The 16,161-nt window shown below is 38.3% G+C and overlaps 5 protein-coding genes across 10 annotated transcripts; 2 read left to right on the top strand and 3 right to left on the bottom strand.

The window, feature by feature from the left end:
* Positions 1–314: 314 nt before the first annotated feature.
* On the bottom strand, positions 315–1,289 carry ND-20 (NADH dehydrogenase (ubiquinone) 20 kDa subunit). Of its 2 annotated transcripts, none has more exons than XM_017139627.3 (2): positions 1,173–1,289; positions 315–1,115 (listed from the first exon to the last, which is right to left on the bottom strand). In XM_017139627.3, the coding sequence occupies exon 2, from the start codon at positions 1,106–1,108 to the stop codon at positions 434–436; it is 675 nt and encodes a 224-aa protein (XP_016995116.2). In that variant the 5' UTR covers positions 1,109–1,115; positions 1,173–1,289; the 3' UTR covers positions 315–433. The 2 variants fall into 2 exon arrangements, with proteins under 2 accessions (XP_016995116.2, XP_016995115.2); XM_017139626.3 differs by having other exon boundaries at positions 315–1,118; positions 1,173–1,280.
* Positions 1,290–1,856: 567 nt separating this feature from the next.
* Positions 1,857–5,458, bottom strand: eIF5 (eukaryotic translation initiation factor 5). 2 transcript variants are annotated; one of them, XM_070218302.1, is made up of 5 exons: positions 5,415–5,458; positions 5,240–5,336; positions 3,772–4,076; positions 3,066–3,542; positions 1,857–2,878 (listed from the first exon to the last, which is right to left on the bottom strand). In XM_070218302.1, the coding sequence occupies exons 3-5, from the start codon at positions 3,982–3,984 to the stop codon at positions 2,180–2,182; spliced, it is 1,389 nt and encodes a 462-aa protein (XP_070074403.1). In that variant the 5' UTR covers positions 3,985–4,076; positions 5,240–5,336; positions 5,415–5,458; the 3' UTR covers positions 1,857–2,179. The 2 variants fall into 2 exon arrangements, with proteins under 2 accessions (XP_070074403.1, XP_044250809.1); XM_044394874.2 differs by lacking the exons at positions 5,240–5,336; positions 5,415–5,458 and having other exon boundaries at positions 3,772–4,540.
* LOC108056112 (uncharacterized) lies at positions 4,153–7,130 on the bottom strand. 2 transcript variants are annotated; one of them, XM_070218303.1, is made up of 5 exons: positions 6,975–7,130; positions 6,240–6,523; positions 5,240–5,336; positions 4,579–4,667; positions 4,153–4,470 (listed from the first exon to the last, which is right to left on the bottom strand). In XM_070218303.1, the coding sequence occupies exons 2-4, from the start codon at positions 6,259–6,261 to the stop codon at positions 4,619–4,621; spliced, it is 168 nt and encodes a 55-aa protein (XP_070074404.1). In that variant the 5' UTR covers positions 6,262–6,523; positions 6,975–7,130; the 3' UTR covers positions 4,153–4,470; positions 4,579–4,618. The 2 variants fall into 2 exon arrangements, with proteins under 2 accessions (XP_070074404.1, XP_016995278.2); XM_017139789.3 differs by having other exon boundaries at positions 4,153–4,335.
* Positions 7,131–7,633: 503 nt separating this feature from the next.
* exd (PBX homeobox extradenticle) lies at positions 7,634–12,220 on the top strand. Of its 3 annotated transcripts, XM_070218623.1 has the most exons (6): positions 7,634–7,828; positions 8,737–9,043; positions 9,639–9,957; positions 10,021–10,279; positions 10,345–10,643; positions 11,508–12,220. In XM_070218623.1, exons 2-5 carry the CDS (start codon positions 8,779–8,781, stop codon positions 10,630–10,632), a joined length of 1,131 nt encoding a protein of 376 aa, XP_070074724.1. In that variant the 5' UTR covers positions 7,634–7,828; positions 8,737–8,778; the 3' UTR covers positions 10,633–10,643; positions 11,508–12,220. The 3 variants fall into 3 exon arrangements, with proteins under 3 accessions (XP_070074724.1, XP_016995290.1, XP_016995291.1); XM_017139801.3 differs by having other exon boundaries at positions 10,345–12,220; XM_017139802.3 differs by lacking the exon at positions 7,634–7,828 and adding an exon at positions 7,895–8,025 and having other exon boundaries at positions 10,345–12,220.
* Positions 12,221–12,937: 717 nt separating this feature from the next.
* On the top strand, positions 12,938–16,123 carry LOC108056093 (pre-rRNA 2'-O-ribose RNA methyltransferase FTSJ3). Its single transcript, XM_070219329.1, has 2 exons — positions 12,938–14,933; positions 15,448–16,123. The coding sequence occupies exons 1-2, from the start codon at positions 13,052–13,054 to the stop codon at positions 16,053–16,055; spliced, it is 2,490 nt and encodes an 829-aa protein (XP_070075430.1). The 5' UTR covers positions 12,938–13,051; the 3' UTR covers positions 16,056–16,123.
* Positions 16,124–16,161: the final 38 nt, after the last annotated feature.

Raw genomic sequence — 16,161 nt, 5'->3', positions numbered from 1 at the left:
ATTTCTACCTTATTTCATATCAAATTTAAGATTCAAACATATCAACATGATATTTTATCATATCATAAAATACCAAATGTAGTATTTTTTGAGCAAATAACATAAAAAAAGATTAACATAATCTTTATTCATATCAAAATGATATGAATAACTTGATTTTAAAAAAATATCAAATTGACTATTACCAAGGCAACCAAACTGATCTGATGTTACTGATGTTTTTACCTAGCTTCTAGCTTCGTTAGGCATTTATATCGAAAGGCATTTATTTGCAATGTCCTTTTTGGGGGGCCAGAAAACAGCAAAACAGTGGGTATGGTGTACATACAACAACTGAACGTTAACAGAACAATATTTAATATGTTATGTCGCTTGATGTTTTTACATATTTGAAATTTTCAGTTCCCATCGATATCGTTCGCTGCTACCTTCCTTACTTTCTATACCACATCTGGAGCGTCTTCATCCGCTTGACCTTCTTCTGGAGCTGCAGGACGCCGTACATGAGCGCCTCGGCGGTGGGCGGGCAGCCGGGGACGTAGATGTCGACGGGTATGATGCGATCGCAGCCGCGAACCACCGAGTACGAGTAGTGATAGTAGCCACCGCCATTGGCGCAGCTGCCCATCGAGATGACCCATCGGGGTTCGGGCATCTGATCGTAGACCTTTCGCAGAGCAGGTGCCATTTTATTGGTCAGCGTACCGGCCACAATGATCACGTCCGCCTGGCGAGGCGAGGCACGAAAGACGACTCCGTAGCGATCCATGTCGTAGCGTGGAGCAGCAATGTGCATCATTTCGACGGCACAGCAGGCGAGTCCGAAAGTCAGTGGCCAAATGGAACCCTTGCGTCCCCAGTTGAGCAGATCATCCAGGCGGGCCAGCGACCATTCCGCCACCGAGGATTGCTTCGTTCCGAACGGCGAGTAGCCCTTCTTGGGCAACGTTTGGGCCACTTCGGCGACCGGAAGGGTTTGTTGTTGGCGAGCTAGAACCAAATTCAGTGCGGGCAACACGGCGGATGCGGATGGGGATCCTGATGACTGTGTTGTTACCCTTTGGAGAGCCCGGGACAGGGTCGATGACATCATCGCCGAACGCAGCATTTTGGTCCTGCTAAATTAAGGCTCAAGTTATCCGGGCGCACAGTGCATTTTAAACATTTAATACCTATTTATGTAACTTCAACTTATTTCGTTTCGTATTTGGAGGGTATGACCGCTGCTGGACTGCTGACAAAATACCAACTGCATCGCGGAAACGCACCAAAATATACCACTTTATTGAAGAAAAATACCAACTTGCTCACAGTAACGTGCTAAAATATACCTAATTACCGACAAAAATACAGACTTTTTTCACTGTCCTAACTGTTGCCGATTTAATACACCATTCTTACATAGTCGCATCCAAAATGTCGCATCCATAATGTCGCTTCCACATTTTTAACCGTTGTCTATTTCCCTTTCAAAAACTGCCGAGTGTCTGAATCCCATTGAATTTTCAAACAACTGTGTTTTTATAATAAAAAAAAAAAACAAGAGCTTAATCTATACTTTCTTATTTGATTTTGAAGAAAATAATGGGTACTAATACTAATATGAAACACAGTTGCCGTGACCTTTAAATGAAAAAAGGTGTCAATTCTGTATGGGACAGCTGATAAAAAGATTCATAATTCTAATTATTTTATAACGTTTTTGTTTGATTGAATGATCAAAAATCGTACAAACTTAAAATTAATTTAATTTAACTTGTGAGATCGTGGATGAACACTAAACCTTGTTCACCCTCACAATTTTGTTAGATATTTTGCCAATAAAAGCGACCTCCCTGTTGATAAATGAAACTACATTTATTATTTGTTGCTTTTTCATAATTTTCGCTTTATTTTGTAATATATATGTTGGTGTAATTCAGTTATCGTCTATTGTTACAGCGGCTTGGGTAATGTAATGCTAACAATTGAATGGTAGTAAAGCGATAAATCAAAATAAAGCAATTGCGGTAGTGCTAGATGGTGTTTACAATTAGCACACTCTTAAAAACTAAAGATCAAAGAACCACTTGTCGATTTAACATGATAATTTATATTTCATTTTGAATTTGTAGATTGCGCTTGCTTGATTTTCCGTTTCCAAAGTACTACTGATCGAGGGAGTAGTTTTTAGATTTTCTTAGATTTCATCAATGTTAATATCCCCATCAGCATCGTCAGGGTCCGCCACCTCCTGCTTCTTGGTCGAGTTACGGTACTGGTACTTTTCACCATCATCCGAGTCCTCATCACTATCCTCTACTCCGGCATCTTCATTGGAATCCGAAGAATCCGAATCTTCTTCGGCATTTTGCAGCCACGAGACGAACGGCTTTACCTTCTCGTGTATCTCGGCAGCAATATTCTTGGGTACATGCCGTTTGCTGACCTTCTGCCCCCACTCCAAAATGACGGCTTCATCGAGTATGTCCAAATCATAAAAATGTTTAAAGATTCCAGCCACCTTGCACATTAGTGTGGCCTTGTGTAGCTCGACAGTTTGCTCAATTCCACCGATTAAATAACGCTGTGCCTTCGGGTTGTTCAGTGTGAAGCGAAGCAGCAAATTGCGGTTCTTTTGCACATCCTTGACAATGTTCTCGGAGAACAGAAGCTCGGCCAGAACCAGTGGCGATTTGTTAAGAATATCCAAACGCTCCGCTTCGATAAACAGTTCCTTGTGGATCGAAAGTTCCCCAAGTAGATTCTTGTCCCGCTTGTCCTTCACCAACTCATAGAAAAGATCGATGCGCTCCTTTTCGGTTTTATCATAGTCATCCGAAATGGTCATGCCCTTAGCACCATCTGTCAGATCTTGCAAACGAGCACGTATAGCCTCCTATTATTTAAATATATAAATATTTATGAACACAGATTCCTCTAAGTCAAAGTATAGGTATTAAAAATAGGGAAGCACAAAAAATAAAAAACAATTCAAAGGAAAGATAGGCGTGTGCCCGCAGGCATAATTTGTGACTTTAAGCTGATCACCCCTGATTAAATATATATTTAAAACAAGAACGCACCTTCGAAACATCCACGCTCCATCCCTCATCGTCGTCATCCTGCGAGGTCTTCTCCGGAATGGCAGCGCTGATCTCGGCCTCAGTTTGGCTAGCCTGGTTCGTTCCATTGCCGCCATCCGACTCACCGCCGGAGTTGTTGCCCATCGAGTTGTTGGTCATCGAGCCATCGGCATTGTCGTTCTTATTCTTATGCTTCTTCGAGCGCTTGCCCTCGGTAAGCGAAGATCCCTGGGCGGCCGGATTCAACGATGGAGGGTTCTTCACAATGAACGTGTTAACTTTGTGGTTGACCTTCAGCAGACCGTGGAAGCCGCATGCCTTGCATGACTGCGAAATGGTCTGGTTCTTGGCCGAAACAGTCAAATTGGTCTCCGGATTGTCGCACTCGGGGCATAGGACAAATTTGCGAATAAAACCATCCAATAGATCTTGCAGCTTGTTCACATCGTGCGATCCATTTACCACAAAGCGTTCGTTCTGAAATTAGGATGAATCGATCATATAAGCTATGTAGATAAAAACTAAGGAATACATGATAGAGCTTGGAAAAAGATCTTCATTTCAATGTTTTTCAACATTTAACATTATTCTCCTTTAAAAAATCGATATTATCAAAACAAAACATCGAAAACATCGATATTATCGAACAAATATGGTGAAAACATCGAAAATATCGATGTCTCAAGCTCTAATACAAGATACTCACCTTGTGATCGAACAGAGTCTGGGCGCCCAACTCGCAGCCAAAGTATTTAGTCGGATAGGTGGCCGGGCGTCCGATGGCCCGGGCCACTTCGGCCATGTTGACAAGAACGGTCTTTATGCCGTTTCCCTTGCCCTCGACCTTCGCCTGCAGACGTGGCATCTTGTAGCGATAGAAGATGTCCGTCACACTGCGGTTAACGTTTACGGTGGCCATTTTGCAGTTGTTTTTTCTTTTCCACTTTCACGGATAATGCTTATAGTTCGGGCAATGGCAATGTTCCTACTATCAGGGGTGGCCAGTGGTATCTATTGGTTGTATGTGGATGGGGGGAATTTATTGACTTGAGTAGGTCTTTTGCTAGTTTGTGATTTGTTGTCCCGCTTTCGTTCCCGTTCATTAAATTTGTTTTTTTTTCTATGTGTTGCGCCGCTGCTGTGCTGTGTTTCACTTATTGAAATGTGGCGACAATAAGCATGAATCTGTTGTATCCTTCCGGAACAGCGAATTAATTGTGCTTTATTCGAAATTCAAACAACGGTGTAGTACTCAAATTTGTTGTAAATTCTGCAAGAATTGCTTGAGGATTATATTCTTATAGTTGTTGTTGTTTCGCAAGGGTATTATTTTATTGCTCTGTTGTTATTTTTTGCTGAAGTATTGGGTATATTGGATCTTTGCCTTGGTTATTATTCAGCTATTCTATTTTTCCGTTATAATATGTATAATTAATATATACATATATATATATATATATAAATAAATTTACGTATTTATATATATATACATATATTTATAATGTAAATTTACCAGTTTAAGTCTTTAATAAAAAAATGGCAAAACAGCAGGCTCATGTGTACCTGAATGGCTGTAACTTCCGATGTCTGTTACTCGAAGTCCTGTGAAGGCAAAAGTTTAAAAAGGTTTTTGTTAATCGTTACATAAGTTTATACCACGCAGAAACCGAACAAGTTTGTATAGTTTCACACATAACTTGACAATCCTTCTTAATAATAACATTCAAAAAACACAAATCAATTCGAATTTATACAGATATCAAGTAAACACTTATAACTCTTGTAAATAACATCTATAAACCATGAAAACTATAACTTTGATCTGTAATCCGTTTATAACTTGATTTATTCGCACACTTACTTTTACAAGCACTTTTTAACTAAAAAAAAAAATCCGGAAAAAAGTCTTATTACTCTTCGTACACCGAAGAAAATCCCAATTTTGCACCACTTTCTCTTGGCCCGACAAATGTAATCAATTTGAATCGGGTATTATACGGGTATTATAACTACAAGATCTAAGAGGAAAAATACCGAGTGTCCCTGAAGATTCAAACTTAGATATTCGTGTTGAAGAGAAGCAGATTTCTGAATTTGAATTTCAAATTTTGTACCGAAATCGAAAGCACACCATAACAATTGAATTTAAAATTGTTAACAACTATTTGACTTACCGGTGACTTATAGTTCGCCCTTTTGAATTCATGCACAGCTCGAACCCTTTACTCCGTTTTTTTACAATAAGACGTGCGGTTTTTTTTACTGGTGTTTCTGAAAAAAACAAAAACCAAATTGTTAATTGGATTATATGGTTAAATAACTAACCATTTGTACGGCAAGTTTTTTTACTTAAGTTCTCTGGAACCCACAATGCACTTATGCATGCAGTCAATTAAACACATAACACAGCTGATTTGTTTGATTTAGTATCGCTAACTAAAATTTGCACACAAAATAATTTTAAAGCAAAATTAAACCAAAGACTCTCAATCACAATAAAAAGGCGGTTGTGCTATCAACTTCCCTAAAAACTACTTATCTTAGGTATTAACTTTTCGAAACGGAGGGAAGTAACCGCAAAATGAAACAGAGAATTTGGGTAGGTTTGTCTCAAATAGATGCTATTGATATCCCAACTAAATTGAATAAACTGACAACTATTTCTGTACCGGATCGGATTTGAATTCCAAATTCTTACCCTCCAATAAACAGGGAATTATTTGCATTTAGTTGGAAATTTAAATACGAACAGAAAAACTCTCGGTCCCATAACAAAAAAAAGAACAGTTTTCGATCTTAAGTTACTTCTACAGCTTCTTGGATTTATTTTCAACTTGAAATATACGTTAAAAAAGTTATACACCATCATATAATATAGAATATGAGATGTATTTTTCAGGCTTCGTTTAGCAGTATGCCTACATATATTATTAAAAATTTGCAGAAATAGTATTTGATGCTCTTTCTTTCAAAAGAAATATTGTTGGTCCAATTTTGTTTCTTAGCCATACAATTTTTCAAACAATTGTTTTAAAATATTCATTGTTTTTGGATTTATTTTAAAAGATAACCCTAGAAATTTTGTTATCCAACTAATAGTAATTTAAAATTGTTAAAAAAAGGAAGGATATTAAACTAATCAAGAGGTTCCTTCAACTATTATCTATTACTTACCACCGAATCTTTCAAAAGTCATATAAGATTTTGTTTCCCCTCCTTTGGGGTGCGCAATGCCAGTTCGCAAATTAGACAAAGATTTCGTATCTCTTTGTTAAGTCAATCGCAAATTGACTCGGGAAATAAATGTGGATAAATCAAAAACAAACAAATCGCACACTGCCTTCGGGAAATTGACAGGTCTTTCAGCAGTTATCCAATGCTAATATTCAAAAATATTAGTTACGCTTATGGGGCGCTTTAATATCGCGGAAAATTTTAATTCTTGTCTCTCGACTATTCTGAAAAAAAGGAAAAGAAAAGAGAATGAAATTAGGAATGCGCATGAACGAACATATGTATACCACTCTATGTAAACTATGTATTTTCTTACTTCAAAATAGGTTAATTTAACATTAAGTTTACATACATACGTACGTATATATATATCTTTACTTATGTATTCAAATACATTCCATACATATATGAAAAAAATAAAATCCACTATTTAAAATGTAGAGGTGATGGATGCTAATACATGAAACGGGGGTTTCTTTCTTCTTTTTAGATTTACACTTGACTCGAAGTTATTAAAAGTTATGGAAGCTCATTTGCTCAATATATATGCACACATATGTACATACATATGTACATTTTCATGCACGTATGCATTTACATATGGATGGAATGGAAGCCACGCCATTTGAGCTTTTGAGGTTGTGTTTCGCTTCAGTCACAATCACTTTTCCATACCTTTGCCTCGAGTTTACACCAATTCGTTACCGATTTCAACCAAAGTAAATGAATAATTTTGTTAAATAAACCGTTCAGGAATATATTTTCTCCAAAGTACGAACATACGACTCTACGTCACTGCACAATATGACCGTAATGATTCCAGCAGAGCTGCACTACCATGTCTATCGATACGGCACGACGATCGTGATGGCCCTTTCACACTACCGATTTTATTTAATTGAAATGCGAAAATCACGTAAAGGGTTTTTTCTACTGTTAGTTAATAGTCGATTAGAAAACTGCAAAGAAAAATGTAAGAAACAAACTAATGAACTGAGAAAACTAAACAATCTACTAAGAATATTTTAAACTGATGCCCTTTTGAACATCCGTGGACTTGCTTTTTATCGCTTGTACGATCAGACTTTGTTAATTTACTATCACAAAAGTGATTTAAAATTGTTTCATATTTAATATATTTAATTATTGGTATCAGAAAGTCAAGATTCCTTACAAATCCCATCCGTTCCTTCGACTGTTCACTTCGTTATCGGCGCAAAAGTGGGAACGCAATGTAAGGTATATTGAATAAAAGTATCGATTTTCCATGTGAAAAATATTTATTTCTTGTGATGGTATTTATCGATATTCTTATGTCTCTGGAAAACGCTGTTCATATCGATTTATTTTTCTGCGTATACAGAACATACTTTCCTTTCATTGTATTCCAAAAAATAATATATTTATATACTTGCGGAAGTTTACAACTGCAAAAAATGTGTCGCTAAATCAGAGTGGACCGAATATAATATATGACCTGCTCGGCGAATATATAAACAAAGGCAATCACAATAAAGGAAGGGAAAACCGTGAGTATGGGATGTCAAGTGGACGCTACTAAATACTTACATGCACATATAGGTATATCGATATGTACATACATCTTGTTATAAACAGTTTAGAATATTTTCTGACGTAATAAAATCACAAAAATTAGAGCCAAAGGCCTTTTTTAACTTGTGAAAACATTATTCGGCTGTATCTTGAACAAAAGACTTGTATGCATGTATGTATATACGGATCTAGGCAGGTTTTACTGAAGCTCATTTATTTTTTTTTTTGCTATTCTCCTACCACAAAACATACTTACAAGTGTATGATTGTGTGTATGTATGGTGTGTACGCACAGCGTCAGGACAAATAATCTTACAAGTTTCGGAAAAGCTTGCAGAAAAATAATATTTATAAATATTTTATAGATATTCCTTCGACATTGTACATACATATATTTGAGAAACATTTTCAACCCCAAAAGAAATCCTGGTTCACAGGATTGCGACAGGTGGAGATTATTGCATTTATTGCCCATTTCAACAAAGGCGTTTTCCCACTTTCAGACGCAGTTTCCTTCCAATCGGAAGAAAAAACTTTTTATGGTTTTTTTTTTTAAATCAAAGTGTAAAAAAAATACAATTTTGTTAAGATGTGATAACTAATGAGAAAACATAATAATCAGTGCCTCGTTAAAAATCAAAACATACTTTTAGAGAACGTTGCTAAAAGTCTAAAAATATCTAATAATTTAAAGTTTCTAAAATGCTTTTTGTTTACTTAATTTTTTTTTTAAATAGCTAGTTTTTCCCTTTATAAATTTTTAATATTTAAAGCGGCGGGCGCATTATATTGATTTAATTACTTGAATGTTTTTGTATTGCTATTCTTAAAAAAATATTATATTAATATCATATTACTTATGTATATTTTTTGTTTTTTTCAGAAATAAGTATTTCTATCTCGGGTTGATATTGTTCGGCGAGTCATGGAGGATCCAAATCGCATGTTGGCTCACACCGGTGGCATGATGGCTCCCCAGGGATACGGATTGTCTGGCCAGGACGATGGCCAGAACACTGGCAGCGAGAACGAGGTGCGCAAGCAGAAGGACATCGGCGAGATATTGCAACAGATAATGAGCATTTCGGAACAATCACTGGACGAGGCGCAGGCCAGAAAACATACCCTCAACTGTCACCGGATGAAGCCGGCCCTTTTCTCTGTTCTATGCGAAATTAAGGAGAAGACCGGTATGTTCTCAATATTATTCTCATTATAATATCTTAGCAATAAAATAAACTGATTCTTAAAAGTTATATTGGAAGTTTAAAAAAAAAAATGTTGTAGATGTTTTTATAAAAATATTGAAGATGTGTTTATGATTATAATGAAGATATTTGTCCTTATATTATTTGTACATTAAATCTTGATTAATCATCAAAAAGAAACAGTAATATTGAAGATATTTTTTTAAAAATATTGTAGATGTGGTCCTTTAAAGCTATATCATAAATTTAGGGTATTTTTTGAATATGATTTTACATTAAAATGTAGCAAAAAGAGTGAAAACCGTTAGTTTATAATGGATAAGATAAGAAAAAGAATTTTCAATTGAGCTTTTTTTCAATATTTATTTTTATTACAGTTGGTTTTCTAAAAAATTGAAAAAGAAATTTCAATTGAACTTTTTTAATATACATTTTTATTTTGGTTGATTTTCTAATACAAAATACGATTATACATTAAAATCACAACCTGTAGGCAATATATTGATTATATATTTATATGTTTATTAGAATATAATTAATATTTATTTGTTTTTTCCTACTTATTCCGTCACCATAGTCCTGTCGATTCGCAACACTCAGGAGGAGGAGCCCCCAGATCCGCAACTGATGAGATTAGACAACATGCTGATTGCCGAGGGCGTGGCCGGGCCCGAAAAGGGCGGTGGCGGAGCGGCGGCCGCCTCGGCAGCTGCGGCCAGCCAGGGCGGCTCGCTGTCCATCGATGGTGCCGACAATGCCATCGAGCATTCCGACTACCGTGCCAAGCTGGCGCAGATTCGTCAGATCTACCACCAGGAGCTGGAGAAGTACGAGCAGGCATGCAACGAGTTTACCACGCATGTCATGAATCTTCTACGCGAACAGAGTCGCACGAGGTGAGTTGTTATAAGAAGCTGATGTTCAAAAACATATATCCATGGTAAACATATATTTTACAGACCCATTACACCAAAGGAGATCGAGCGAATGGTCCAGATTATACACAAAAAGTTTAGTTCCATACAAATGCAGCTGAAGCAGTCGACCTGCGAGGCCGTGATGATTCTCCGTTCGCGTTTCCTCGACGCTCGCCGCAAGCGCCGCAATTTCAGCAAGCAGGCATCCGAGATCCTCAACGAGTACTTCTACAGCCATTTGAGCAACCCATATCCATCCGAGGAGGCCAAAGAGGAGTTGGCACGCAAGTGCGGCATCACGGTGGGTTTTTAGCCTTAACTGAGCAGCATTTCGGATTAATAACACACCTTTTGCTTTTCTGGCAGGTCTCCCAAGTGTCCAATTGGTTTGGCAACAAGCGCATTCGCTACAAGAAGAACATCGGCAAGGCACAGGAGGAGGCCAATTTGTATGCGGCCAAGAAGGCTGCCGGCGCTTCACCGTATTCCATGGCTGGTCCTCCGAGTGGGACAACCACACCCATGATGTCACCCGCTCCGCCGCAGGATTCGATGGGCTATCCGATGGGCTCGGGTGGCTATGACCAGCAGCAACCGTACGACAACAGCATGGGCGGTTACGATCCAAATCTCCATCAGGATCTAAGCCCCTGAGGATCAGGGCTGTAAGTGAGAACCTGCTCCCAGTTGGAGAATCCCTCGTACTACAGTTGCGGTCAAAATAACTGCATTGAAAAAATCAATCAATCGATCATGCAGTTTCTTCTTTCTAATTATGTAAGTTCTCTTTTTCGTAACGAGGCGCGCGGTTTTTTCGTTTTTGCTGTATTAATTCTGCTGTCACACAGATAAGTTTAAAAAAAATTCCCATAAATTTAGATATAGTGAATAGAATAACAATACGTAATAGCTAGTTTGTGCTTGCTAGATTTTGGTTCGTGGAAAACAGGAGCTCATATAAAAGAAAACAATATTATAATCAGTTGCGAGAGGTAGACAGAAATCTCTTTAGGCAAAATTCAGTTGAAATTCTGTGGCAAGAGATTTCTGTTTTCCTCTCGCTCCTGATAATTGTATATTGTTTTCTATAAATGAAAGAATTTTAGCAGGATAATCCTGTAGTAAAATATCAAGAAAGCTTAAAAAATCAAATCATACATATATGCTTCCTTTCATATTTGATTCAAATGCAAATGCAAATGCATGTTTGTAAAGTAAATACGTAATAATTGGTTTAAGCAATTATATTTTATAACATAACAATTCGTAAAGGGAAAATAATCAATGCAGAGACTTTAGCTTATATCCATTAACCATTGAGAAGAACGTATTCAAGGAAACTCAATTAAAAACTCGTGGTATACGAATAGTTTCACTAGGAACGGGGAGGCACAACATTTCAGGGCTCTTATTTTGACCGCAGCTGTGTATAAATATATTTTAATACTAATTAATTTACCTACATTTGCGGGTATATACAAAAATATTGCATGTGTAAATCATACTATGACGGTTCTTTTTGGCTACAGTACGTATACGACGACAGCAAAATAGTGTTTACTAAATTTAAATCTGTACGAAATACGAAATTTTTAACTACGAACAATACGAAAATACGAAACTAAACCATGTATACGATGTATATCAAATAAATAAATAATACATGTTGTTGTTATCCGCACACGTCAAAACTAAATACAAAAAATATTTCAAATGTAAAAACGGTGAAGATTTTGAAAAAATTTAATGTCTCATTTCCATCGAAAGACGAATTGTTTCTGCATTACTAAGGTTTTGAAATTAAATTAAAGGAAAACACATGATTATGTATGTGTTTTTTTTTTTGCAATAAATAAAGTATTATATATTAACTATTGCTTTTAAAACAACTTTTTAATTTTAATTGCATTGGCTAAAAATAATTGTATTATTTTTGATAATTTTATTTTCGAAGAAAAACTCGTCTTTCGCTTTGAATGAAATATGCTGAATTCTTTTGCCTCAATTAAAACGGATATTAAAACAGATTATTTAAATGAATACAAAAACGATTATTATTTTTACTGATAAATAATATATGTCTTCTTCGCCCGTCTTTCGCTCACATAAAACGGTCAAATGAAACCATTCAATGTATTTCAGTATGATAAGGTATTGCATTAAAAATTTTGGATAACAATAGAAAAATATATAAATACACAACTTTACACGAATAACATAATAAATATAAAAACCAAGTATATATTAATGGTCTTAATGGGAAGATTTGTAAAGCTGTTTGCTCTATTTCATGGACATAGTACATGCAATAGAAAGGGACGGAAAATAGTCTCTTGGGAGGAAATGTTTTTAATTTCTAAAAATTTTCCAGACATCGACTTTTATGCAAAAACGTATAATAAAATATTTTGATTTCAGCAATCTTTTGTTTAAAATTAATTTTTCTCAAAAAAATTCAAAAAAAGATTTAAAATTAAACAAATTTTGATTTGTTGAACGTATTTCAATCATAACTAACGTCGTTTAAATTCAAATTTTAAGAATAATGCTTTGCATATATTCCAATGCCTACATTTTATAACGTACAATGTATATTTTAAATTCAAAAATATATTTTAAAATTATATTATGAAAAATGTATATTTAAATTAGTTAAGCCTTGAAGGCCTATTAATTGACTATTGTTTTTCGTTTGTCTAGAGGAAATATATAACATGAGTAAAATCTTCTTTTAAACAAGCATGTAAGTTTTTTAAAATAGATTTTTAAAGTTTTAAAGCTAAATTAAATTTGTGAAATATGATGTCGTTATCTTGGCACTCAACAGCTCGGTATATTTTCTAGTATATTTACTTGGTATATACCGTTCCCTACCGATACTGCTACATCGGCACCTATCGATACCGCTATCGATAGCCCAGTTGCAGTGTGTTTTTATTCGATTCACTTGTACTCGATACTTAAGTTTCGATTGACAACACGTGCACGTGTGCACGAATTTTTAAACTCTCCGCGAGTTTTCTACTTTATTTACGATTCGACCGGAGGAACAAGGCTAAAAGCAACACACACGATGGGCAAGAAGACGAAGGTTGGAAAGACGCGGAAGGACAAGTTCTACCAGCTGGCCAAGGAGACGGGCCTGCGATCGCGTGCCGCCTTCAAGTTGATACAGCTGAATCGCAAATTCGGCTTCCTGCAGCAGTCGCAGGTGTGTTTGGATCTGTGCGCCGCCCCAGGAGGATGGATGCAGGTGGCCAAGCAGAATATGCCCGTTTCGAGCATCGTCATAGGCGTGGATCTGTTTCCCATTCGCCCCATTGCCGGATGCATTGGCCTGGTGGAGGACATCACGACAGAGAAGTGCCGCCAATCGCTCACACGGGAGCTGCAATCCTGGAAAGCGGATGTCGTCCTGCACGATGGTGCTCCGAATGTGGGTCGCAATTGGTTGTACGATGCGTATCAGCAAATCTGCCTGACCCTCAACTCCCTGAAGCTGGCCACCCAATTCCTGCGCAGCGGCGGTTGGTTTGTGACCAAGGTGTTCCGCTCCAAGGACTACAATGCTCTGCTCTGGGTGCTCAAGCAGCTATTCAAGAAGGTGCATGCCACCAAGCCGAGTGCCTCGCGTAAGGAGTCCGCCGAGATCTTCGTTGTCTGTCAGGGTTACCTGGCCCCCGATCACATTGATCCCCGCCTCCTGGACTCGAAATATGTGTTCGAGGAGCTGGATCTTGATTCTAATAAGAAAACCAGCAGCTTGCTGCATCCCGAGAAGCAGAAACGCATCAAGGCCGAGGGCTATACCGCTCAGGATATTGCCCTCCGCAACGAACTGGCCGCCAGTGAGTTTATGAAGGCCGAAAATGCTTTGGCCGCCCTGCAGGGCATCGGTTCCATTGGCATCGACGATCAGCGCATTGCCAAGCACAAGAAGACCACCGTGGAGATCCTGGAATGCTGCAAGGATCTCAAGGTCTTGGGACGCAAGGATATCAAGGGTCTGGTCCAATGGTGGAAGGATGTCAGGGGGCTGTTTGTGAAGACCGAGGAGGCGCCGCCACTCATCGTTGGGGATCCCAACGAGGAGAAGGCCAAGAAGCCCTTGACCCAAGCGGAAATCGAGGATATGGAAGATGCGGAGCTGCAAACTCAAATTGATTCCATTGTGGACGAGGAGAAAAAGGACCTGAAGCGCAAGCGCAAGAAGACGCTGAAAACAAAGGCCAAGCTGCACGAGAAGATGAACCTGAATATGGTGATCAAGGGCGACGATGGTCCCGTCGAGGAGACCGAGCACGAAATCTTTGAGCTCAAGAATATCAACACCTCGGCGGAGCTCGACGATTTACTTGATGTTCAGCCCGATTTCGCTGTGGACGACAGCCAGCCGGAGCAGGAGAAGCTGCCGAAATACAAGTATTTCGACAAGGATGAGGGAAATATCAATGATGATCTAAACTACGACGATGATGATGATGAAAGCGAAGCCGCCTCAGAGGAGGACGAAGATCAAATAGATGGCAAACAAACGGGCCTGGGCCTCAGTGACGATGAGGATGACGGCAACTCAAAGGGTAAAAACAAGAGAAAAAAGCGCTCCGAGAATCCGCTTATCAAGTCGAATGATTTTCGCGATAAGAACACAAAGCGTGAGCAACGCGTACAGCTTTGGTATGAGAAGGATGTCCTGCAGAATATCCAATCGGACGACGATGAGGAGACCTACGATCTGGATAATCTGGCCAAGGAGTACAAGGCCAAGGGTGTCTCGGTTTTGGGCGAGACCAGCAGCCTCGCCGCGGACGCAGATAGTGAGCTCATCCAGGGCAAGAAGGCCAAACGTCGGGCACGCCATGAAGCGGCCAAGGAGGAGAGCAGCTCAGAGTCCTCCGATTCCGAGGATGAAGAAGCTAACAAGGATGGCGAAGAAGATGGTGAATCGACAACAGGTAAGAGTAATTTAAGTAAAATTAAATAACAAGAATCAAAGCTACCTTTATTTAATTTAGATTTACTTGCTTATTATGTTGATACAAAATTATAGCAGCTTTCGTATTATTTGGACATTATTTTAGTAATTAATGTGATTTTTTTTAGATTTTTATGTTAATCCATTCTGGGTAGAATTTGCTACTGACCGTTTTTTAGGGGTCGAACTTTATATTAGTTTAGATTCATTTTTCGATCCTTCCCATGGCAGCTATGTAAATTAGTCGTCCGATTTTTGTTTAAATTGAATTCAAAATTCTAAAATATTAACAAAAAAAATTATAACTGAGATATAATTGTTTTCCTATCAATTTCTCATTATTTTTTAATTGTTTCTATGTAAAAAAGTAATTTTAAATTCATAAATATTTAAAAATTATATTCCCAAGTGTAGACACCGATGCTATAATTTTCTTCTCCATTATTTTTTCGATCCAATAACAAGAACTAAAATATTGTATTTGTATATTTCAGATGCCAAGGTAAAGAAGGTTCGTTTAACCGAAAATGAAATGGCCCTGGGTGCATTCCTAACGCGCAACAAGAAGACGCGTCGCGACCTCATCGATGCCGCCTGGAATCGCTATGCCTTCAACGATGAGAACCTGCCCGTTTGGTTCGTGCAGGACGAGGATGAGCACATGACCAAGCCGGCGCCAGTGCCCAAGGAGCTGACCGCCGAGTATCAACGCAAATTGCAGGAGGTCAACGTGCGCCCGATCAAGAAGGTTATGGAGGCCAAGGCACGCAAGCATCGTCGGGCCACAAAACGCTTGGCCAAGGCCAAGAAAATGGCCGAGAAGATTATGGAGAACTCCGATGCCACCAATCACGAGAAGTCCAAACAGCTGAAGAAGGTGTACAAGAAGGCGCAGGAGAAGAAGAAGGAAGTCACATATGTGGTGGCCAAAAAGCAATCGGCCGCCCGTCGAGCCCGCCGCCCACAAGGTGTCAAGGGTCGCTACAAGGTCGTGGATCCGCGCGAAAAGAAGGATAAGCGCTCGATGGACGTGAAGAGGAAACGCGAAAAGGGAAAGGGCGGAAAGGGTGGCAAAGGCGGTGGTCGCAAGGGCCGTAAATAAAATGTAAATCTAACCAAGAATTAAATATGTATAATTTTTAGAGATATTAAAAATACGTGTAAAAATTATATGGTTTTTTTTTCTCCAGCGGAGTTTTGTATACATT

Source organism: Drosophila takahashii, chromosome X, assembly GCF_030179915.1.
Source record: "Drosophila takahashii strain IR98-3 E-12201 chromosome X, DtakHiC1v2, whole genome shotgun sequence".
In the NCBI taxonomy this organism is placed as follows: Eukaryota; Metazoa; Arthropoda; class Insecta; order Diptera; family Drosophilidae; genus Drosophila; species Drosophila takahashii.
The sequence above is the reverse complement of the archived record's forward strand: the minus strand, read 5'-3'. Positions and strand labels throughout refer to the sequence as shown.